A 25,744-nucleotide genomic window follows, 5' to 3' on the forward strand; every position below is an offset into this window, starting at 1 on the left:
TTGGGATGTGATTTAAATTACCAGTTACCACTGTGAGCTTATTCATACTATTTATATTGCTCATAACTTTGTTATGTCTTCAAAACAGCTGGAGCACAAGCAAACAAATCTATGCTAGCTTTTATCTAGTTAGTAGGGATAGCGATTGTGGTAAGACATGATATCACATTCTTTTTTATAAGCTACCAACCCAGAAATGAGTCCATCATCAACTCAGGTTATATACTCAGGCTGCTCTCTATTGCTGACATGAGTGCTCTGTCTCTGCTGCTAGTATTATATTTCTAACTACATCAGTAATGGCTTATTTACCTACACTAAAATCCTACCTCCACTTGACAGATATATCTTAAATATCCCAAACTAGCCAACTGTTCTAAAATGGATATTAATACCCCACAACGAAGGAAGGGTTTCCATATACGCTCATTACCCATGATTACTTCATTGAAAGTAAGCGTGAAAGTAATTGTCTTCAGTTTCGTGATCTTCAGTTTCACGATCATTTGTTTCATGATCATCTTCTGTTTCATCATATTCTTCTGGAGTTAAAAATCGGCGGAACACTGGTACTCTTAGCTGTGTTGACTTGTTAACATTACCGTTCTGTTCACCATAATAAATGGTTCGTATGTGAGGGAAGCAAAAGAATGCATATGTGCTTATTGGAACTGTAAGCTTATTTTGGTCCACTCGTATATAAGTTAATTGATTGGTGTTCATTGGATCAATAGATGGACACATCAAAGTAATATTTATGACTGTAAGAGAGAGAAAAATACTAATTAAAATACAGAAAATAAAGTTATATTTAAGAACTGTTGCAAAATTACAATTTATTTTTTGAAATTTACCACAGAAAATACTTTTGTGGTTCACAATATTAATATTATCCTTGCCTTTGTTTTAAAGCAATTTCATAAATATCAGTGATAATTTTTTTTTTAGATTTTTGAAGTTTAAGGTTGCAAGATAAAAGAAATGACTACCACTACAATTTGTAGCAACTCTTTTATGTGAATGGAATTTTTTCATAACTCCTTATCTCTGGATTTTTTTTATCAATTGTCTCATCAGAAGCAAGTTTTTAAAAGGTTTTAGCTTGTTATGTGAAAAGAATGGTGCTGACTCTTAAAATCTTCTCGGAAATTATGAGAAAGGTGCAAAAGTACAAATCTCAAGTTTTCCTATTGTTTGGTCTCAACTAGCTAAGGATATATGTTTACACTGCATCTTGAAGAAGATGGGAAGGTATTCTTCCTGCATTGGATCAAACGCTACATAGCTGCACTTACTCCTGAGAAGTACGTTGTGTATGAGCTCTGGTTCAGTGCCACGGTAATTGGTTAGCTCAGAGCACAGATAGCTCAGATTACCTCTTGAACCATGTGCAAATTTGGACCTCTGCCGGATTCTACACTCAGTTTATACATGACCTAACTGAGAAGCTGTATGGTGGCAAGTGCTGGAAACCAAGAACACAGATGTTTCCAATACTTTTTGATTTAGGTTAAAAGTTCTTAAATCAGGATAGTAGGGAAAATATGCCCTAGCCGCCTCTCCCTGCTCTTCTCCCTCCCCCCCCCCCCAAAAAAAAGAAACCCCAGCCCCCGAACCCGCCGTGTTTTACTTTCATAGATTTACAGCCAACAACATACTTTCAATGTCATTGTCTTCAATATACAAATGCTGCAAACTTCGTGGAATATAGAATACTTGTTTCAATTTGTTGTGTCCGAGATTAAGTTCTAAAAGGTTAGACAGCTTGAAGGCGTTGTGTGGAATGTTCTGCAGGCTGTTGTGTGACATTCTTAGAGCAATGATCTTTGGCAGTCTGCTGAAATAGTTTTCTGGAATATAAGAAATAGAATTATTTTCAAGAGAGAGGTACATAAGTGATGGTGGTAGATCAGGAGGCATGGTCTGTAACCTGTTGTTGCATAAGTTGATCTGCATTAAATTTTTCAGGATTGAAAAAGGCCTTTCTTTGAGTGCTGAGTCATCAAGAAGGTTATTGCAGAGATCAAGCATGGTTATGTTAGGTAATCCTTCCAGTGCGTCCCCAGGTAACCGAGAAATCTTATTGAAGCCGAGGAGGAGTCGCTCTAGAGAGCTGGGGAGTGGGAATGGAAATTCTTCTAATTCATTATGCTGTAAATGAAGCTGCACTAAGTTTGAAAGTTTGGCAAAAACACCATGGTCAATCATGTGAAATTTAATTTTGTTGTAGCTCAGGTTAATTTCTCTTAAGATGGTGACATTAGTAAATGGTCCTGCAAGCACAGCTTCAATATCGTTGTTTTGCAGATAGAGTTGTTGGATGTGAATAGGGATATTTGGTATCATTGTAAGTTTACGATGATCACAGTACATTGATAATGGAAAAGCTGGTGGGCAAAAGCATTCTCTGGCACACTGGACTGGAATAGGAAAATGGGGAACTTCATCTTGTGTACTTGGATGAAAATTAAAATAATACGGATGTTCATGATCTGGCTCTTCATCGTATTCATCCCCAAAATCGTAGTCTTCATGCTGACAAATGACCATAGCAGCCCAGAGCAGGTGAATGATTGATAGCTGACTCAGAATCCCCATACTCAAGTTTGTATGTTGTACCCTATCGATGAGAAGAAAAAATAAGTTTATCAACTAATCATAAAGTAAAACATATTTAAGTTTCAGTTTTAAGAAAAAGTAATATAAATAAAATAATTTGAATAACCAGAACAATGTAGTTTTCTGGCAACACTGGTAATTACATAATAAGCAAAAAAAAAATTTTTTTTTAATTTTTATCCTGCAAGAAACCAGCTATAAACAAATGCATGGCTTTGAAATAAGCAGGAGTTTTCTTGCTTGACTTCAGTCAAGGAAGAGCTTTCTACCTGTGCTGTGTCTATTACTGAAGGGCACCACAGCAGTTGGGAGAAGTAGCATAAAAAATCCCAGTCTGCTTTCCTTTTTCTCTTTAATGAGTTTCAGAGAAGTGGCAAAAGGACTTTATATATGAAGTGCCGCAGTCTGGGATTTGTATTAGACACTTAGGTGTTGCATTCTTTCTAGTGTAATGGGAGACATTAGCTAAGCCTGACAAGTCAGTTTCTAATGGATGCAGATCGAATTTCTAGGGAACATTTCTTCCTCAGACTGTTGGAAACATTGTCATTGCAGTCTGGATTTCTATGCCTGTACCTGGCGGTAATTATTACTCTTTACATTGAGATTGACTTTTTTAAGCTGTATAATTCATTAGTATTAATAGATAAGATAATTTAAATGGACTTTAGCTAGCTTTTGATATTTCTAAAGGAAAATCTCATTCCTCATAATTTGAGAGATACTCAAAGATGGTAGGAGATGAGAATGAAACAAATATTTCTTTGTCTTTCTGTGCAATTCATGTTATAGGAGGAAAAGGCAGATGTCCAAGGTTCAAATGCGTGTAGCCTTGTTCAACTCTTTTAAGGTGAGGGTTTTTTCCTTGGAAAATACATTAGTTCTTCTCACTTGTGAACTGGCACAGAACAAAATTATGAATGGTCAATATCACAGAATCATAGAAGTGTTCTTTGGAAAGGACTTTTGAAGGCTGTGTAGTCCAGCCTCCTGCTCGAAGTGTGACCATCTCCAGCAGTAGCTCAGGTCAGCCTAGGCTTTGTCTGGGTGAGCCCTGAAAAACTCCAAGGGTGGATCTCCCTGGATTACCCGAGTTAGTGTTGCACTACCCTCTGGGTGAAGAAGTTTGCTAGAGTTACTGAGTATCCCAAGCCATGACTTGTGGCTGCTTTCCTTGTTATAAATGGAAAATTATTTTTGTTAAAAATAAAACAAATTCTAAACTATGGTGAGGTAATTGCAGAAAAAAGTTAGTGCAGTATTGCTTCTGCAGATACAACAGTGAAATAGATTACTTTGAAATACTTGATGTAAAATCGACAAAAACTGATATGGCGTTGGGGATTGTATGTTCTGTGGCATTTTGTGTTGTGTTTTCAACACGTAGCTGACTTAATACAATGCATTAATGATGATAAAAACTATTTTTTTTCTGTTCCTGTCATTGTATTTGATTTCAACCATTGTATACTGCACGTGGTGTAAAATCTTCACTGAAGAACAAATTTTCTTTATAGTCTTCCTGTTCCTCTGTAATCATGTTCTTTACAGACATGAACTAATTTACTTTCATAATACCCTTCTGAGGTGAAATAGTAATATTATGAAAGTCAGAATTATTGACAACTAATTCTGCATGTCAAATTTCAGATGCTCGAAGACTAACATTTTAAAGCACTTTATACAATCAGAGAAATACTATTAAGTCAAACAACTTAGATAACATCTTACATTTTGACTCGCCTAAGTTGTTATCTAACACTGCTGGTCAAAGCACATAAATTACTGAAAATTTTGTTGAGACTTTGCTCAGCATAGTGTGGGAACCCTGAGGCAGAAGTAAGCAGATAAGTTGTTGGTTTTGTTTGATTTAGTAGTGACATTCAAGTTCCTTAGTTAGGGACTCTGCTCCTTGTTTTCTTGCAGTTCTTCAATATTTTCTACCAAACACATTCAAACAGTAAGAAAGGAGAAAAGAGTTTTACAAACACGGATTTCTTGTGCTTCATACTGCTGATAGATTCCCAATGCATGATGTATTCTATGGATTGAATAAGAGCGAGAAAATCCTAAAAAAGTAGAAACAAAATCCTAGAATTAAATAAATCATCACAATGTGTCTGCAAAAGTGGCTGGGTAAAATCAGCTATGGTATTGTCTAACTCAAATTTCTGACTTTGCGTCATTTGTATTTGAATGCTCCTTTAATGAATATTTATAGCTGATAAGAAATTTAAAAGCAAGTCAGGATGGAATCAGTTGTTTGTAACCACACTGTAGGTCTTCAGCAAAGCCAGGCTTTTCATATCCCAACAGTATCTTCAGGCGTCTGAGCTAATATAAGTAAATAACAGCAGAAACATATCTATGCAGAGTGCAGCCTTCCACTGCAAGCACTGTATAAACACACTGTGCTGATAAACTTTGCTGGGTTGAGAAGCAATCCTGTGTTTCAGGAGGAATGAACTGCTTTCCATAATTCTGGCAGTGTGTATCAGGAGAATACCTTATTAGCCTATTTCTAACTCCTACTCAGGCCTGCTGGCGTTTGCGTGTATAAATCCTGTCTCTATTGTGACTTGATTCTGTTTTCTTGAACAGGTCCCGAAACAATCTGTCCCCATGCCTATTTCATGTTTTTGATTTCCTTTTCCTGTTACTTTTTCCCTCCTTGTTCCTGGCTCCTATCCAGAACTTAAGCTTCACCTTCTAGTTCTATTTTCTCTGCATTTCTTCTGTTTCTTCCTTCTGACCAGCACAGGTGTCAAGCCAGTTCTTTTTCCATACTGCTTTGGGTCTTAATAGGTATCAGAATATTTCTGATTAATAATTGCTGTTCTCAGTGCCACAATAGTCCTTATACATCAGGAGGAACAACTCAGGAAAGTCCTGCTCAGTTTGAGGAAAGCACTTAGGCCTTCATGCAATCAATCCACTTGTCATGTAGACAATGTAAGGGAAATGATTATGATCACTGCAAAGGGAATGATAAGTAATAGATCTCAAAGTCTCTAGCATGTTTTACAGAGAGGGAGGAACTTGTATTTTGGGAGCTTTTTATACCTTAACTGAATTTGGATGAATTTTTGGTAGAGTAATAACTGTCTTGACAAGTTTGAAGTTCATGTCTCAAAGCACTGACATACTAAAGCTTCTGCATAAAACAGTTCTAAGGCCTTATTTCCTTTAAAACAAAGAATCTTACCGCCTGAAACTTGATAATGGGAGAAGCAAGTCAAATGCACACAATATGATAGGCTGTATACTTACAAAATTGAAAGAAAATAGAAAACCTTATAGCTGATAAAAGAAAATGATTTTGCCATCTATAATAAACTAAAAGCTTAGTAACTGTATTTGCAAAAATTTTGTTAGCTGAAAGCTCAAAACTATGTAACATGCATGAATCACTCACTACACAAAATACCACAATTGGTTCTTTTTATTCCTGCTTACCAAGAACACTTACTCTATGGAGGTCTGTGAAGCTCAAGTTGTAGAGGGCAGCAAATTACTGTGTTGATGAAATCATCTGAGCAATATCCTAACACAGCTGGAGGAACAAAGATCTCTCTAAGCCATATTTTGTGGTGAGGAGTCTTGTGGGAAGGCAATGCAGAATAATAGTCTTTAGCCCTCTGCTAATTTGCCAGTAAAAAAGTTTCATGCCACATCATCAGCTATTGTAAATGCCATGTCATAAGTCTGTGAAAATATTTCTGCTTTTGTTATAATCACCTCAAAATTATGCACAAGACTTGTTCAGTGTTATCAGTTCAAGTTGAAAAATTGAGAGAATAAGACTTCAAATATATTTCAGAGGTCATGAGTTCATAGTGTGGTTTCAACTACATTCATTCAGTTATCCAAAGGATTCATTCTTTAAAACGTGAAGTTAAGAAATAATAAAAAAATTAACCTTATCAAAATTGAGGGAAAACATGTGCTAAGGGAAGGTCCTGGTGATGAACATCTTCAATTTTGTATTACCCCCATCTCCATATTTCTTCTTTCCTTCTCGCAAAGTAGTCCTGCTATACAGTGTTTTTAGTATGATATAGTACTACTCAGCATCCTCTAAAGTTGTAATTAACAATTCACAGTAAGTTTCCAGTGTGATTTTTGATAAGATGTACAAAAAGACCATAAATCTTAGTATGAAACAGAACAGTATAATATAAGATATAAACCATATTTACTGCATAAATCAAAATATTTTTCATAGCCTTTCAGGACAAAAAAGGCACAATTATCTACCTTTGCTGTTATATGGTGTGTATTTGACGTAACTGTGATATATGCAGAAAATGGTGGAAAAGAACAGTTTCTTTTGTTGAGGAAGTAAGACTGTTCTGGATAAATTGTCTGATTTATTTCATCAGAAAATTCCAAGGAAGCATTTAACTATGATTTTGGTTTCATAAGAGAATTGCATTATTTCCAAATTATTCACAAGGAAGGATCGGGATCTTAAAAATGCTTAAGTGACTTAGAGATTCAAGAGGATAATGGAATAAGTTTTATTCCTTGTCTGGCTTTGAGCTTCTTAAAGTTGATGTTCTGCTTGACCTTTTCAAAGTGTTCTAGTCCTCAGCATTACAAAGAACAGTGTTTAAAAAGGTAAATCACATATGATTCTAACATTTGGGATATAAAGAAAAGCACCAGAAACCATGCGAACAAAAACAATATTGTGGGAGTGGGCCATGCTCGTAATAAAGCAGCCATGTGTTTAGGTAGAGAATACTGAACTGCAAAGGAGAAGTTGAAAGAGTAACATTATAACTATGTAGTCATTTATTAGCTGTACTGTAAGTAGTTGAAGAGTAACTACATTGTACCATCAAACCTAAATAATGCTAAAAAACAAAAGTAATTTACTTTTTTTAATTCTTAAAATATATTCATAATTATGAATCAAAAAATACCGTTACACTGAGTTTGTTATGCCATTTAAGTGTCATTTACTGCTGCTGAAATATATATAAATATTTAAGAGCAAGATAAAGAATATGGTGGATTTCTTTGGAAGCTGCATTATATTAACAGTTCTAAATAAAACTTATGCAAAAATTAAAGCTATTTTCTGTAAAGATAAATTTAAATTGGACTGAATTTAAATTTTAATTTCATACCTGATATTTTTCTATCGTTTTCAACTAATGATTGTGTCCCAAATCCTCTTAAGCTATCAGGAGACCTAAGATCTCATGATGCATTTAAATATCCACAGTGGCAGAGCAAAAGAGTCTGTCCAGATTTGTAGTGAAGCTCTTGATTTTAAGTATATATAGCTGCAGAAGATTATGCAGATCTACCCATGGGGTATGTTAAGACTGAATTCCTTTTTTGTCCCACAAACTATCTTGGACACAAATAAGTCTATGCTTTGTAATCTTGGTCAAGCTGTATGGTTTAATCATCTTTTATTTTTGGATTGTGATGTGGTAGGAATTTCCTTACAAGAAGAGTAATGAGAGGATTAAATTTAACATCAGACACAGAAGACTTCTTGTTTCAAAGGCCATGACAAATCTATTGTTTTCAACTTGTTTTGATTTTTCAGTGGTTTAAAAAATCATGTAGATAGATTTAAGGTGAATATTTTTCCTTTGTTTTGTAAGGACTTTTTTTTTTTTTAAATCCTGTTGAATTTATAAACTTTTATTGTTTTATTTATGCAGTTGTGCTGGAAAGCAAGATGTATGTCAAGCTCAAAAATAGGTTTGGCTTGAAGCTGATTTCTTTGCTTAAACTAGACTTGGCTTGGGTGGATCATTTCTTCGTAAATTAAAATGTTTAAAATATTACCATCTTCCTTAACTGCATTACGAGACTTATGAGACTTGCTAGCTTTTTCAACTTTGGTTTTGAACTGTCACCTTAAGAACAGAGATTGTTCTAATATTCATTGATTTTTAGGTTTGTTTAACTGTTGAGTACTTCTGAACCTAAAAACTGCTTATTTGAAGTTTCAAAATTCTAGGCAAACTATTCCCAGAATAAGCAGAGAAGATAACTACTGAAACCGAAGTGGCATAATTCATGAATGGGATTGGCCCAGATATAAGGAGGAATAAATTATACTACTATATTTTCTTCTTCAGGGTTTTACTGTAAAAGATTTTTTGTTTTTTTTTTTTTTTAGTATAAAGTTTAATGGTTTATATAAAGACTAGAGGAAAAAAAAATCTTATGGAACATAGAGGATCAAAGGAAGTCAAATTAAGCTAAGCTGTGTAAGTTAATGCTATTGAGAATTCTCCTGGAATCACTTACTTACTAGAATTAAAAGGTTCTTCATCTGATATGTACGTAGACCTCACGAAGGAGAGGTCCTGGTACCTGACTTCTGAAGAAAAGCCTCAAGCTCAAAATTCTAAACCCCTCAGCTGTGAACTTTGAAGTAGTTCTGTGTTTTAGATAAGGACTGTCGAGGTTAGTTTGTTATCCCCTTGGGCTGCAGAGAAGAAAAGAAAATGTATGATCAAATATAATGAGGAAGTTTGATTGTTGTAATTTTGTTCTCCATAAAACCTGTGGGTCTCCAAAGTAAGAAACAGCCTCAAGCATATGTCATCAAGACTGGGCTGCACTTCCAAGTCAAATTGTAGGCAAGGAAAGAAAATGCAGCTAGAAATTGGCGTGCCTAGGCTTTTATAAGACTTAACAGGCAGTCCAGAAACACTGTCGGCAGACCCCTAGCAGCCTGTATGGCCCTTGTATGGCACCTGCAAAGGCACTTCTTATTTGTGTCTGTCAGCAGCAGAGGCAGCTGATTATCAAGCCTGCAAGGGCTGCAGGGTTTCTTTATCCTCTGTCAGGGCTAGTTTGAAAGTTTAGATACTGAAGGGTAGAGCTCTCAGTAAACCAAGATCTTGAGTTGCTTGTCCTTGCAGAGCTGCCAGCCCAGCCAGAGCCCAAAGAACTCAGTAATAATAGCTCTTACAGACTTCATGTTATTCTGCTCTTCAATGGAAAGTCATTCCAGAAGCATGTCCCTGTGTGAATTCACATTTTTAAAGGTTGTGGGAAAAGGGTCATCCTATCTGATAAACAGCGCTGCAGAGCTGAGGGAAGAGGAAGGGAAGCTAGAGTGCAGCTCGTGCGGGGCCTACTGTTGCCTCTGACCTGCGCCTTATTGTGTGGTCGCTACACATTTCCCTTTTAGTACGTGGTATTAGAGGATCAAAACTCTGGCAGCCCTGCTCTTATGCAGGCTGTTTTACACATGTGAAACTTTGTTTTGCTAGGAGCTACTGGAAAGAACATGCTGAGCAACTGAGAACAACACTTTTGACTTCACAAAAAGTATATTTGAAAAATATTTCGTCAGACTTATTAGACTTTATTTTATGTATATTGATCAAATGGTGCTCCAAACTAAGTTTTTTATTGATTCTTTTAAAGGCAGATTGTGGTTGCTGGTTGATTTTTATAAGGTTCTTACAACTTGAATATGCATACTACAACCATGAATTTAAAGAAAAAAATTAAAGATGTTTGTGTGTAGGTTTTATAGCTGTTTTTTGTGTGCATGCTTCTCAAGAGAATGGAAAAACAAAAATTCTTATCTATCTTTATTACAAAGAAGTGTGGGGCAGTGGTTATTCTAAGCCTTGTGAAGGGTTCATTGGCTGCTAAATATCGTTTTGAATATAAACACTTCTCATTTCATCCATGCTGTGGAAAATGAAGAGGTTTTTCTCTTGTTTCTCCTTTACCTCCTTTTATTCTCTACCTATGTGAATTTGCTGATTCTGAGTTGAAAAACGTTCTTCTCCTTTTTCTTTCCTTTTCCCCACCCTACCTCAAGCAGCCGCCTTCCCATATCCCACTTTCTCCAGCTGAATGAAAAGTGCATTGCTGAAATCCGTGCTTGTGGTGCTTCCTTGAGATGCAGGCAGGTTGGGCAGATGAACGCCAAGTTCTTTCCTGTTCTGCATACCAGAAAAGGAGGGGTGTGAACACATGTAATCAAGGCCTCTACATATTCAGCAGCAGTTAAATGCCTTTAAAGGTACCAGATGTTGCTCCTGTATTTGAGAGATATTAGATTGAGAGTTGACTGGAATTCAATGATGTGGGCAAGTCTGAGGTTCCCAAGCAGAACTGCTTCTCTCTATCTAAAATAAAGTATTACCACTTGGAGATCACTTAAGCTGATCATTCTAAAGATTTTGTGGTACTAGCTATATTTAATTCTTAAGTAGAAGTCTAGGTACTTACTGAAATTGTTGAATTTTTCTGCCATTCTGTTTTTTTCTATTTTTTTAACCATATACTCTTAATGTTTTGTTTTTTAAAAAACACCTTTGAAGCGTATTACTAGTTAGCGAATACAACTATGTGTGGATCTCAAAGACTGAGATGGATCCTTGTATAGAATGGATGGATGAGAGAGAGCAAGAGCTCATTGACCTTATAACATAGGAGTTAAGGAATCTATAAGTAACTGTGGAGTAGCATCTTATACTAATACACACTAATGCACTGAATTCTTAGAGCAGAATTCACTGTAGAAAAAAAAAATGCATCCAGAAGTGATACGTTAGGAAGTCATGGTCTCATTAGATAGTTGCTTTACTGTTGAGCATGTGCTAGTGAACATTATATATTGCAACTTAATTTGCTTCACAAGCATCAAACTTCCTGGCATGTCCAAATCTGTAAGACTCAATTTTTTCAGTGGAACAGTGGTAAGAAGTGGGGTCTGGGTTTTTTGTTGTTGTTTTCTTTGTTTTTTGGGGTTATTTTGCTATGACAGTACCAATTTATAGGAACAGATAATTGGTTTTGAAAAAGAAGAAAGAGTGCTTTTTGCAACTTTTTGCTACCTGTATTGCTGTGTTGGAAGTCTTAGAAGACAGTAATGACTTTTTTGTTGTTTTTTAGTTTTTTTGGATATATAGATTTCTACTTTCTAAAGCAAGGACATTTAAACAGCCTTTGAATCGTATGTTTCTGCTACTAAAATAACAAGTAATCATGAAACAATTGATACTGACATAATAAAAAAAAATTAAATTCATGTAAGCAATATCTGTAGTAAATGGTATCAGGTTACTCCAAACTATCCTGGACTACTGTGTGAAATTATAAACCTCTTCTGAGAGAGAAGAATCACTGTTGTCAGTTGACAATTATATTTTTGGCAGTTAAATATTTTGTTTAGCAAGTATGCTGTGGTTTATAGTTTGTGTGTATGCCCAGCCTGCTGTGACTGTTGCAAGACAGGTGGCTCGGGGCTCTCTTTTCCTCCCGCAGTGAGCTCTGGTATGTTGCCTACGCCTCTGGAGCATGTTATCTGTGCTTATGCCAATATAAAAAAGCAGTATCATAACCTGGTTTTTTGCAACTGCTGTCTACAGTTCCAGGTATATTCATTTTCCTGAAGTGGTGTTAGCAGTTGGACCTCAAGTTTTACCATAATCTTTATTTTGCTGTATTTGTGTCCTATATAAAATTGTATAGGTAATAGTATATGACAAGTATCTGGCACTCATGAATAAACGCAAGTAATAAACATTGTAAATAAAAGAATGTGCGGTGTATTGTAATGGAGGAAAGGAGACAGGTGATATAGCTGAACGTGAAGTGCAGAGATCCTTGGGCAGTATCAGTCCAAGTCGGTAAGACCACCAAGAATAGTGCCTTTTGTATGCATCTGTATTGTGTCTCCAATAGTTTATTCAATGTTATTCATCTGAGATCAGCATAAAATGTCGCTCCTTAGAATCACCATTTTTCAAACTACATCCTTCAGTTCTTTAATAGTTTAGGCACGGCCTTCATGTATTTAAATAAAATTATCAACAAAACTGCAAACTGTCATGTTAATATGTGCGATGGACTAGAAACGTGCTGCTCACTGAGAGAGCGTTCTTAGTGTCCGCTTTAATACGTCCAACTTCCATTCCTTGAGTCTATCTCAGAGCAAGTACTTGCCTCTTCCCATTAATTTCATACAGAACTCCAGACTGCTGACTTCAATGCTATAAATTGATAGAGCAGAATTCACATGATCTCTTTTTAGGCATCTATTTTAATAATTTAAAATGGATCTTTTCCATTAGCTTAATTTGTTCATTAAATAACTATGAACTTTATGCTTTTTTGTTAAAAGAACTAGAAAATGTGTCTGCAACTTCAGATTGTTTCCATGTTGTCTGGAAATCATGTACTTAACCAAAAGAATAAGCTGGTTCTTTTAGGCACTTTAAGGCAAGGATAAAGAGTATTTTTCTAAGTTATCTGCCAAAGAATTCCTGAATGATCATGCATAGGAAGATGTTTTGCGCTAGCCAAAATTTCCCCCTCAAATTGGTGGAAAGTGCTTGCCTTCAACTCTTTTATTTTGAGTTTGTTTAAGAATGCAAGTCCTTGTTTGTTTTTACAATGACCATTGAATGTGTTTGTTCTCTTGGTAGTTATATTTGTTTGAACATTTCCAGAGCAATAGATATTTACAACTATCCTGCCTTGGGGCGTGGAGGATTTTGCCAGGCAGTCTTTCAGCTCTCTTCAGTAGTCTTAAAACTGGAGAACGTCTTTAAAGTTTTTCTTAATTTTTATGATCCCTCCTTCTTCTAAAGAAGCCCCCTTTTTTTAGCACATGACCTTGTGGTGCTTGTATAGGAGTAGGACATCACAGAAGAGAATCCTGCACTGGGTAAAACCAGAAACATATCTAGTCCTGTATCCAGTTTTTGATAATGGTTGACAGCAGAGCCTAAGAGTGGGACAAGTAAAGAGTTTTACTTCTGCAGTACATTTTCTTAGCAGCCAGAATCTGTGACTTGGAAACTTACGGAGCCTGACAGTGGTTTAGAGGCACCAAGTATTATTACAGGTTGCCATTCTTCTGTACGTGTTGCTAGCATACTCTCTTATCAGGAGTGATAATGACCTCTGTGCCCTTTAGTTCCTCCAATTTTTCTGGATTTTCTTTAAATAATGTTAACCCTGTTCTGGGGAAGGTATTGGTCCATACACCTATATTCTGCCTGACATAAAATAAATGTCATTTCATTGATGACTAGTAATCAAATTGAAATGTTTCTCTATTGCTGTCTGAATAATTTGTGAATCAAAGCTGCTTCTTGGCAGAGCTGACACAGGTGTCATAGTTATTTTATCCCATCACTTTGCAGTAGAAAGTCTTCTGTTCCTCTATCCTGAGCCATTCTGAGATTCTCGAAAGGCCTTATGGCTGCTTCTTGTGAGGACTTGAACTTGCTTCACACGTTTTTACGGTCAGCCATTTGAACAAAACAACTTGTTGCTTTGTCTGTCCTAAAACAGCATTCATGGTAGCCACCATTTCATTAGGGAGGATGAGGTGATTTGGCCATTAGTTACAGATCTTCCATGGCAGTCAAGCAAGTGTCCTTGTTCCCATATGCCGTAGTTCTGACTAGTTATGGAATACTAATCGACCTGACTGGTGCATTGCCAAATCACTTTTGGAGAGCGGAGGCATCTCAAAGACTTTTAGTTAGTATGGTAAGAACCGCCCCCCCTTTTTTTTGTGTGTGTACTGTGTTTGTTTCTATACCACAAATAATGATACAAAGTTTTAATAAATAAGATTTTTTTTATCTGTTATATGTAATCAGTAAGAAGAAAGCTATAGATCATATTTCTAGATCAGGCTTACTTCTACATTTCTGAAATGAAGTGTTGTGGTTTTGACTTTCAGCAATTAATTCTGAATGTATTTTATTTAGTTTTGCATAACAATGCTAATTGTTCTAGGAAGACCTTTTCCTCAGAAAAAACTGGTTTTCAGTAAGAACCAAAATTCAAAGGTATCAACAGTATCAAGGCATGATTTCATACTCCTTTCAGCTTAACTGTGGTTTGAAGGGCAAGAGGTAGTGGCCTATTGGCTACATGTTAGGTTATTCTTAGTGTTTATGCTCTGAAAAATACGTTCCTATACTATATGTAAACTCTGTTAACTCTATGATGCTTAGGTGACAGCTAAGGAATTTTGCCATGTAACTTAAAGTCCTTTGTTAGGGGGCTGGCTGTGTTAGAGGTAGGTAGAAGCTGGGAGTGTGTGTTTCCTTCTGCACAGCGTCGCAACAGAGTTTATCTTGGTATCACAGAATGTGCCAAACTTACAGGCCACTGTGTGGGAGCATAGTCGGTCAAGTAGAATATAAAGCCATTAACTTTACTACCCAGTTTAGGTAGATGTCTACATGGAACATACCTTCTAAAAGCACTCCAGTTCTTCATCTCAAGATTTATTGTCTTACAAGAAGATTCTGCTGATTGTTACTGTATTATTATTATGCAGTTACAAGTATTGGGAGCAAAATGTTATACTTTTGGACTGACCTTTACTTAATAGTCTGTACTTCTGAAAGTTATTTAGCTTTTTTTTCCTATGTTAGTCAATTTATAAATGGAAACAATTTCTTCTTTGTCATGTGAAATTTATTATTTGAGATAATAGCAGAAAATGTTGGGGAAAAATAATTTACAAGAGGGTAACATCTACATGGAAATTGTGTGTATTAGCTTAAAATATAAGTGAAAAATGCATATTCTGAACAGCAAAGTAAAATTTCCTGAAATTATGAATTTCTAGCTATGAAACACTAACGGATTAATGAAGCATAAAGCCTCTGAGGTACATTTTTTCTCAAAATTATTAACAGTTTGGCTGTGTCTTATGATGATCCATCTGAGCCTTGCATTCTGTACAGAAACCCCTACCTAGCTTTAAAGAACTCCTGAGCAAGTAATAATTAGCTGTATCACAGTATCACTGCTGGAGAAATGAGTAGACAATTGCCTTTATTACTCTCGCAGAATACCTGATTGTTCCGTCACTTCCTGAATCTGAGCATCTACTTATCTGGCTAATATATAAATGGTTTCTTCACTTTTTTTCATGCTAAAAATTTAGTCCGTGTTACTGACCCATGAGTTATTTATTCTGTCTGCTTCTGTTTCATCCTGTAGAATAGAAAGAAGATAGTGTTTGAACAGAGCTGGCAGCCTAGCCAGAAAAAAATTATGGTATCTGAATGTTCTTCCTGATGGCCTGACTGGGATATCAATTTAGGTAAAATAATATTTTATAGGATGGCAGGCCACCTTCATTTTCCACAAGTAAGAAGCAAAGGAGTTAAGGAAAAGAGTTTCTGTGAAGAAAATCTTTTCATTGGTCTTTACATCTAAAAAATCACTTGGAACTTGAAAAAAACACAGGCTGAACAGCTAAGAGGCAAGTGCATGCTTGTGCTGATGACTCGCTCCCTCTCCCTTGCTAAAGAAATTTTACAGCCTTTGGTGACCAGTCCACTAGAAAATTTTTCATACTTATATTTTCTCATTATATTCAGAAGAAATTTAACTTCCTAACAGTTTCTCAAAATGTAACTGCAAAGAAGGTATGATAGTTTCAATATTGTGCGCCTTGACTCTGATAGAAAGCTTTATATAGGTGATATGTAGTAAATGCATAATGATTCTGACGTATCAGACACATGTCATGGGATGCACAGGTGGTCGGTATATATGCAGTTAGTGTAATGCATCAAAGCTTGTTAGATCTATTGTTCACGCCCAGGGACTTTGTGGCAAGATTGAGTTGTGCGTGGACACGTGTGGAATTCTAGTCAAAGCTGCAACCAGAAAGCTATGGTTCCAGAAATCCCTTAGGCTTCAGATGCCTCCTGGACAAGAGTTCCAGACCGAAAAACTGTGTGAACAGGAAAACCTGGCTGTGTGGTATTCCTAGCTTCAGTCACAGCAGCATGATGGTTAATTCCAGAATTGCATAGTTCTGTTGAGCAAAACTGTTCGTATTTTATTTGAAAAAACACAGTTTGCAGTCTGCCAACTGCAGACAAGTCCGTCTGTTGGCAGCATATTCTGTTGAGCTAATCTTTTACTGGCTAGCACAGGCTTTTAGAAACATCCCAAATAGTTAGAATGAGAGAGATGTCTGGGTACCTTTTTTTTCAAAATATTGAAAATATTTAATAACGTAAATAACGTAGAAGCTTTTTCTGTTTGTTCTATACTTCACACTGTCTTCTATCTCAGGTGATTCACTGAGTACGCATGGTAAATGTTATATATATCTTACCAGATAATTTGAGACACTGGTGTGTGATACGTGGCATTTGGAGTTCGAGTCAGATTTTCGTTTGCTCTAGAGCTTTTCCATATGTTTCTTATTAGCAGCTTTGTTCTCAAACCTCTAGTCTCCCCAGAAAGGAGGAAAAGAAACCAAAAAACAGACTTAAATTCTGAACATAGCAAAAGGAGGGGAAAAAAAGAGAGGTTTCAGATCAGGATTTCATTGTTTTTAGCTCATCATTATTTTCATTGTTATCCTGGTGTTAAGTTCTGGTCAAAATAAAATGGAAATACTAATATTTCTTTTGTCTGTTGTGGTGCACTTTATTTTTTCAGGATAAGTTGTGCAATATTTTAACGAGGAGTCTGTTCTTAAGACTGTATAATAAAGAGCAACAATGATTGATGTTAACGTTTTCACTTGCATTTTCTTTTCTTTGAACTTCATTGAAAATTAATCCTTTATTACTAATTTTTTCTTTCTTGTTAATGTGTGATTTAAAAAAAAATTCTTGAACTTGATTTTTTTTTTTGAAATCAAGGCAGCTTAGGAAAATATCCAGAAACTTTGAGGACTGGAGAAAACTAATTGGCATAGCTCAAATTTGGAAACTTGAGACCTTCCGCTTAAGTTCAACTTTACTGGCCAGTCTTCTCTGATATTTGAAGTTGCTTCAACTGATTCCAGTGAGCCAATACTACTCATAGCACTGTTAGTAGTGAATATCAAAATATTCACTAGAAAAAATTTAAGCTCTGAAAGATTTAACTGTCAAGATTAGACTAAAACTTGAAAAGAAATGTCATAACATTAGTAAATGACCAGCTATGATTGAACAAGTGTGGTATGTAGTTGTAATGTTTCTTGCTGTCTCTGAGAGACAGCAGGAATTGTTTCTTAGGAGATAGGTAACTGCTTTTCGAAATTGTGTTCAGTGGCTTCTTTTTTTTGTTATTATTATTTTATATCAAATTTTAAAGGGAAATTAAATGTATGTTATAATGGTAGTTTATAACAGTGAAGTTGTATCAGATTTCCAAATCATAACCTTTTTTAGGTAGCTGAAATATGGTACTACTTTAGGAGATCAACATGAATGGTTAATAGCTTGCATATTGTAATTTATATCCTTTTTTCTCCTTGTCTGATCTTGGGCATTTGCCTCATCCTTGGGAGATGCTGGTGCAGGAATTCCTAATGTGAAATTTTTGGGATGTTTTAATTACAAATACAATAGCCAAACTTTCTCTACTTGATTTCCAAAGGAAAAGAAGCTTTATTGTCTTTGTCAATTATTTCACCCAGTATCTTTTGATCCTCAAAGCTAATTTTAAGCCAATTTGTCAGAGGATAGAGGTAATGGTACATGTACTTTCTACAAATTTGGGGAAAATAGCAGCTGTTTAGAGGAAAGAGCTCCAAGTAGGTACTCTGACTGAGGAAAAAACAGCTATAAGTTCTCATTCTTAGAGTCAGCAGCCAGCTGGTGAGATGGAGCAAGCGTGTCAACTAATGCCTTGGCGTACTTTGAGCTCTGTCACTTGGCAGCCAAACAGGTGGTAGCTGTGCAAGGGAGCTGTGGGAGAATACGCTGAGGAATGTGTTGGGAGGTAGAAAGGAGCTGAAACAACCTGACTGTTTTAAGGCTCCAATCCATAGGAAAGCAGATTCCAGTAGCTTCATTGTTTGTGGAGTAACTTAGTCACAGCAACACTGAGAACTAAGGTTTGTCCTTATCCCTCCACCCTCGTTTACAATCTTTGACCTTTCCCTTTGCTTAGAGAGTTATATCATGTTTTCAGATACTCTGTTTTCTAAAGAATTTATAGAATTATCAAAATGTCTCTGAGAGATATAGGCTGCCCAGAAGCTTGGAAATATTTAGCCTGAGTACTGGAATGATTTTAGTGCAACGGTTGCATGTTTTTATCTCAGTAGATAGTAAGAAGGAAGAATGGTCAACTTAGTATTTTTGACGGTCCTTTTCTCAGTCTCTAGCTTGTCAGTGAAAGTGGTTGTGTCCCCCAAAGGGAACAGAGCTGCATTCTTGTAATAGAAAACATTACCTAAGATACTAGCCTGGGACAAACTGTAAAACCAAAATTGTTACTTCAGTTACAGCTGGCTTTGGCTTACTGCTTTTATGATTTTACAACTCTGTTTTCCTAACATCGTGCAGTGATACCCAGCGTGAAATAGCTGTGCTCTTTCTCTGTTCCTCTATCCTCTCCTCCTTCCTAACACTTGGACGTAGTGGTCACTTTCAGCCTGCTTGCCAAATGCACTGAATTTCTGTAGGGTTTTTAAAAATTGGCAGCTGGGCAGACCAAGAAGGCATTGATACTGCTGTTGATGAAAACGGAGGAAAAATCCATTTCCATTTTCTTTAACTTGTTTGGCAGCAGGAGAAAGCAGCTGGGTGATCCATAGCTTCATGTATTTAATTCTGAATCCTAGTTCTATCCCATGGAAACATTGCTGTGAAGGAATATAGAAGATAAAGAGGATACTGCCCTGGGATTAAGGTCATTAGGGATATGAGATGGAATGGGTTTTTGTGATGGAAGGTTGAGGGCGACAGGGGATACACATCTTTACAAAACTGTTCTTCTTTAGGTGTCCTACTTGCAGAACAAACTCTTTTATCCCAAAACAAAGTGGTTTAAAGCTTCAAAATGAGCAGATATTGCTTACATTTTTGCTGTTTTTCAATATAGATACAAAAAAAATCTTGTTTTATTGTGTGCAAGTTGCAACTTACATGGTATGTACCTGCCATGGTTGATGGTGCAAGTTAGAATCATGACTTAGTAGTATTTTGTATTCTTTAAACTTTCTTATTAAATTTGCTATTATTTCACCATTAATGTTATTTAACATCTATAGTATTCTTTGTATTGGTGTGTTTCAAAGTACTGCAGAGAGTAGGTAGATATTGGGGGAAGAGGCAGGGAGAACATGCAAGGAGTTGAGGTGATTTCATCTGACAAGATAGTGGTAGAGGAGGGCATAGAACTATCTTTAGAAGTACTCAAATAGGCTGCACTGCCTAATCAGTCTAAGTATTTGTGAAGTTTATCAAGCAACAACAGTCTTTGCTATTTATTCTTGGAAGAATTACTTTTCCTTCTATTGCTGACACTAGACTGCCATCCTCTGGTGAAATTTGTTAACTTTTTGTAAGGAATTGACAGATTTTCAGAACAGAGAAACCTGTTAGTTTTTTTTTTTTTTTTAAAAAAAAAAGCTTAGAAAGAATATATATTCCTTTTTTTATTAAAGGCATGTAGTTACTTGTACAGAAATAGGTATTAGAGGCAAGATCTTAGAAGGTTTTATATCAGATGCTTTTTTCTTCCCCTCTCCCTTTTCCATGACATCAATGGAGTATGTAAAGGTGTAGCTGATTTCCTGGCTGTTCCCCCCCACTTTCTGTTGATCCTGAGGTCCCTTGTTCTGCGAGTGAGAGATAAGAGACTTTCAAACATTAGTGTATTATCATTGTATTATCATTATCATAGCTGGCTAGTTCAGTTCATTGCTACCCATATTCAGAAATCATTGCTGAAGCACATTTTATGCTGTAATGTCTATATTGTAGTGTGACATCCACTTGCTTTTATGTCAAAATAAGACAAAGATACAAGGTGTATAAATTATTAGTTATTATTACCCACAAATACTAGTCAAAGAATGATATCTGAAAATAGTGGAGGGCTATTGAACCTGATGGTTTCTTATAGGTTGTAGACAGATGTCCTAGGAATTTTTGAAGGGATTTAAGAAATTACTGCCTTTCCTCTAGTAATAATTCTTACAGGAGACCAGTACAGTGAACCATTTGATATTTATCTGCCTTAATGCAAAATTGTCAATGTGATTAAATCACAGATGAAGCTGTTTAAGCTAGCTGAATTTGCCTTGAAGATGATGAAAAGCTATGCAGTTGATAAAATCCTTTAGAGGATATTTAATAAATATCTGGGAGGGGGGTAGTATCTTGAAATAGTGTTGCAGTTTCTTCTGTGAATGTTAGGTGTATCCATGGACACTGAACATAGAAAGTGTTTCTCAGTTTGCCTGAAGAACAGGAAAGAGATGGCAAGAGAGTTTTTAAGTCTTTAGAAGGATAAGATCAAGACTACATAGTCTTCTACCTCTTAGGACTTTGCTACATGTTTTAATATGTTAGCATCTATGCATGAAGTGCCAAGGTTAATACATCACTTACAAAGCTTTCCTAGTATGTTGACTTCAACAGTGTCCCACAAATTGGTGAAACTCTAAGGGTGTATCTGTAAGGAATGAGTAGATTTAAAAAATATGAGGCATGCTTTCTAGGGTGTGAGAGCACCATGCTGGAGCCATACCCACAAGAAAAGTTTCACATGAGGTCTGGTACTGAGGAACATTTTCTGTAGACTGTGTTAGGATCATTGACTAACCTCAGCCAAAACTTAGTTGTCTTAGGAGACCAAAAAGCGCCAGTGGCTGTTTTGCTTTCATGGGCCAGGTGGCTAGTGAGAGGAACACAGGCAGTTTGAACAGAAGCCAGAGGGATTCCCCCCCCCCCCACCGCCCTCCCTTTTTTTTTCTGGCATATCAACTCACTTGTTGGTACTTGCCATCCTTGGGAATTTTATGTAAAGTGCAATCATTAAGGTTTATTGAGAATATAGAGCGCAGCTAACAGAGGCAGCAAACAGACGCAGCAGTTTGCGCAGAAGGGCGCACGAAGGAACCTTCGTTTCTGTTCCCTGTAGTGTACATTTCCTCAAGTATGGTCGTGACACGCCGCACAGCGCGTTCCCCAGTGGCTGTTGGAGTTGCTGCGTCAGAGGCTGGGACCCAGACCGACCCTCTGACAGTAGATGCAGCTCCACAGGTCTCAGGCTGCAGGGAGTGCTTGGGGCCTCTCTAGGAGGCCTGGGCGGGCAGCCAGCTCTCCTGCAGGAGGTCTGCTGCTGTTGACGAGTTGTGTCATCAGGTAAGGGAGTTACAGGAGGAAGCCAGTAGGCTGCGCAGCATCTGAGAAGATGAGCAAGAGATAGACAGGGTATTCTCGGAGACTGTACAGCTTCAGGAGTCCCAACCCCCTGCAGCAGTGGAGTTGCCAGAGGGCTCTGTGCTGTGTGAAACGGTACATCATAACACCGTAGAAGAAGGCTGGAAACTGGTCACTGCTCGTGGGAGGAGAAAGGCTCCTACTCCTCCCAAAGACTTGCAGCTGCAGAACAGGTTTAGTGCCCTCCGGGATGAGGAGGAGATGGGCATGGCTGCAAGGGAAGTACCTGGGACAACAGACCCTGTGCCCTACCGGAACACCCGGAAAAAGCGGCGGGTGATTGTTGTGGGGGACTCCCTGCTGCAGGGGACGGAGGCACCTGTCTGCCGACCTGACCTCTTGTCTAGAGAGGTTTGTTGCCTGCCAGGGGCTCGTGTGAGAGATGTCATGGAAAGACTGCCAAGGCTCGTCCATGCTTCGGACTATTACCCACTGCTGCCCTTCCATGTGGGCGCTAATGACACCAAGGGCAAACTGGAGACCATCAAGCAGGATTTCAGAGTTCTGGGGATGGTGGTCAAGGGTCTGGGAGCCCAGGTCATCTTCTCCTCAATCCTGCCAGTGAGGGGGATGGATGAGAGGAGGAGGAGACGGACTTTCCAGGTTAACGACTGGCTGCGCCGCTGGTGTTGGCAACAGGGTTTTGGTTTCTACGACCATGGGACCCTGTTTGAAGATTGACAACTGCCTGGGAGAAATGGGATCCACCTCACGAGGCGGGGCACGCGGGTCTTCGCCAACAGGTTGGCCAACCTGGTAAGGAGGGCTTTAAACTAGGAAAGATGGGGGAAGGGGAGAGTTATAGTGCCAGGGTAGCTGGCAAAAGACTGCTCAAGTCGGGATGCCTCCAGCAGGTGAATGCAGCCAGGGAAGTGCGCATGGGATGTGGCTATGGAGGATCCTCTTGTATCCCTCCTGGGAAACCTGCATGCTCGATCACCTCCCTGAAATGCCTGTACACCAATGCACGCAGCTTGGGGAATAAACAGGAAGAACTAGAGATCTGAGTGCGGTCGCAGGGCCGTGATCTCATTGCCATTACAGAGACATGGTGGGATAGCTCGCATGACTGGAGTGCTGTCATGGATGGCTACGTGCTTTTTAGGAAAGACAGGCCAGGAAAGCGAGGTGGTGGAGTTGCTCTTTATATGAGAGAACAACCGGAATGTATTGAGCTGTGCCTAGGGGTGGATGAAGAGCGAGTCGAGAGCTTATGGGTAAGGATTAAAGGACAGGCTAGCATGGGTGACACTGTTGTGGGTGTTTACTACAGGCCACCTGATGAGGAAGAGGAAGTCGATGAGGCCTTCTACAGACAGCTGGAAGTAGCCTCACGATCCCAGGCCCTGGTTCTCATGGGGGACTTCAACCACCCTGATATCTGCTGGAAAGACAGCACAGCTAGGCACAAACAGTCCTGGAGGTTCTTGCAGAGCATTGGTGACAACTTCTTGACCCAGGTGGTGGAGGAGCCAACAAGGAGAGGTGTGCTGGACCTCGTACTAACAAACAAAGAAGGACTGGTGGAAGATGTGAAGGTCGGGGGCAGCCTTGGCTGCAGTGACCATGAGATGGTGGAGTTCAGGATCCTGTGAGGAGGAGGCAGGGCACTAAGTAGGATCGCAACCCTAGTCTTCAGGAGAGCAAACTTTGGCCTCTTCAGGGACCTACTTGGAGGAATCGCATGGGTTAGGGCCCTAGAAGGAAGGGGCGTTCAAGAGAGCTGGTTAATATTCAAACATCACTTCCTCCAGGCTCAAGAGCAGTGCATCCCTATGAGTAGGAAGTCAAGCAAAGGAGGTAGGAGACCTGCATGGATGAGCAAGGAGCTCCTGGCAAAACTCAACCAGAAGAAGGAAGTCTACAGAAAGTGGAAAGGGGGACAGGCCACTTGGGAGGAATATAGGAACGTTGTTGGAGTATGCAGGGATGCGACGAGGAAGGCTAAGGCCCGTTTGGAATTAAATCTGGCAAGAGATGTCAAGGACAGCAAGAAGGGCTTCTTCAAATACATCAGTAGCAAGAGGAAGACTAGGGAAAATGTGGGCCCTTTGCTGAATGGGGTGGGTGCCCTGGTGACAAAGGATGCAGAGAAGGCAGAGTTACTGAATGCCTTCTTTGCTTCAGTCTTTACTGGTCAGGCCAGCCCTCAGGAACCCCAGACCCTGGAGACCAGGGAGAAAGTCTGGAAAAAGGAAGACTTTCCCTTGGTGGAGGAGGAGTGGGTTAGAGATCATTTAAGCAAAGTTGACACCCACAAATCCATGGGCCCCAATGGGATGCACCCACGAGTGCTAAGGGAGCTGGCGGATGTCATTGCTAAGCCACTCTCCATCATCTTTGAAAGGTCATGGAGAACAGGAGAGGTGCCTGAGGACTGGAAGAAAACCAGTGTCACCCCAGTCTTCAAAAAGGGCAAGGAGGAGGACCCAGGGAACTACAGGCCAGTCAGCCTCACCTCCATCCCTGGAAAGGTGATGGAGCAGCTCATCCTGGAGGCCATCTCCAAGCATGCGGAGGACAAAAAGGTGATCAGGAGGAGTCAGCATGGCTTCACCAAGGGGAAATCATGCTTAACCAATCTGATAGCCTTCTATGATGGAATGACTGGCTGGGTAGATGAGGGGAGAGCAGTGGATGTTGTCTACCTGGACTTCAGCAAGGCTTTTGACACTGTCTCCCATAACGTCCTCATAGACAAGCTCAGGAAGTGTGGGCTGGATGAGTGGACAGTGAGGTGGATTGAGAAGTGGCTGAATGGCAGAGCTCAGAGGGTTATGATCAGCGGTGCAGAGTCTAGTTGGAGGCCTGTAGCTAGCGGTGTCCCCCAGGGGTCAGTCCTGGGTCCAGTCTTGTTCAACTTCTTCATCAATGACCTGGATGAAGGCACAGAGTGCACCCTCAGCAAGTTTGCTGATGATACAAAACTGGGAGGAGTGGCTGATACGCCAGAGGGCTGTGCTGCCATTCAGAGAGACCTGGACAGGCTGGAGAGGTGGATGGAGAGGAACCTCATGAGGTTCAACAAAGGCAAGTGCAGGGTCCTGCACCTGGGGAGGAATAACCCCATGCACCAGTACAGGTTGGGGGTTGACCTGCTGGAAAGCAGCTCTGCTGAGAAGGACCTGGGAGTGCTGGTGGACACCAAGTTAAGCATGAGGCAGCAATGTGCCCTTGTGGCCAAGAAGGCCAATGGTATCCTGGGGAGCATCAGGAAGAGTGTTGCCAGCAGGTGGAGGGAGGTGATTCTCCCCCTCTCCTCAGCCCTGGTGAGGCCCCATCTGGAGTACTGCGTCCAGTTCTGGGCTCCCCAGTACAAGAGGGATGTGGCACTACTGGATCAAGTCCAGCGAAGGGCTACAAAGATGATTAGGGGACTGGAGCATCTCCCTTATAAGGAAAGGCTGAGAGAGCTGGGCCTGTTTAGCTTGGAGAAGAGAAGGCTGAGAGGAGATCTTATCAATGTGTACAAGTATCTGAAGGGAGGGTGTCGAGAGGATGGGACCAGACTCTTTTCAGTGGTGCCGAGCGACAGGACGCGAGGCAACGGGCACAAACTGAAACACAGACAATTCCATCTGAACATGAGGAAAAACTTTTTCACTGTGAGGGTGACAGAGCACTGGAACAGGTTGTCCAGAGAGGTTGTGGAGTCTCCTTCTCTGGAGATATTCAAAACCCGCCTGGATGCGATCCTGTGCAATGTGCTCTAGGTGACCCTGCTTGAGCCAGGGGGGTTGAACTAGATGATCTCCAGAGGTCCCTTCCAACCTCAGCGATTCTGTGATCGGTAATTGCTTCCATGCTTGCTGCTGAGTAGATTTATTATCAATGGTTTGAACTGGCCTGCTTTGGGGTAGAGAGGTACAGCTGTAACAAAAGTAAACAAGAGTCTTCCTACACATGTTCAGGCCTGTAGTCCATCTCCTTAAAAGTCTTAGTATTGGCAGACGCAG

The 25,744-nt window shown here is 39.1% G+C and overlaps 2 protein-coding genes across 3 annotated transcripts in view; one reads left to right on the forward strand and one right to left on the reverse strand.

Annotated features, from left to right (window-relative positions):
• CENPP (centromere protein P) overlaps positions 1 to 25,744 on the forward strand; it is a 163,887-nt gene that overhangs the window by 45,178 nt on the left and 92,965 nt on the right. The window lies entirely within an intron of this gene.
• On the reverse strand, positions 445 to 6,296 carry OMD (osteomodulin). Its single transcript, XM_013945276.2, is given in 5 exon segments — positions 445 to 761; positions 1,659 to 2,620; positions 6,076 to 6,187; positions 6,190 to 6,278; positions 6,280 to 6,296. Coding segments are annotated over 5 exon segments (1,497 nt in total).

This window comes from Apteryx mantelli, chromosome 12, assembly GCF_036417845.1.
Source record: "Apteryx mantelli isolate bAptMan1 chromosome 12, bAptMan1.hap1, whole genome shotgun sequence".
NCBI classification, from domain to species: Eukaryota; Metazoa; Chordata; class Aves; order Apterygiformes; family Apterygidae; genus Apteryx; species Apteryx mantelli.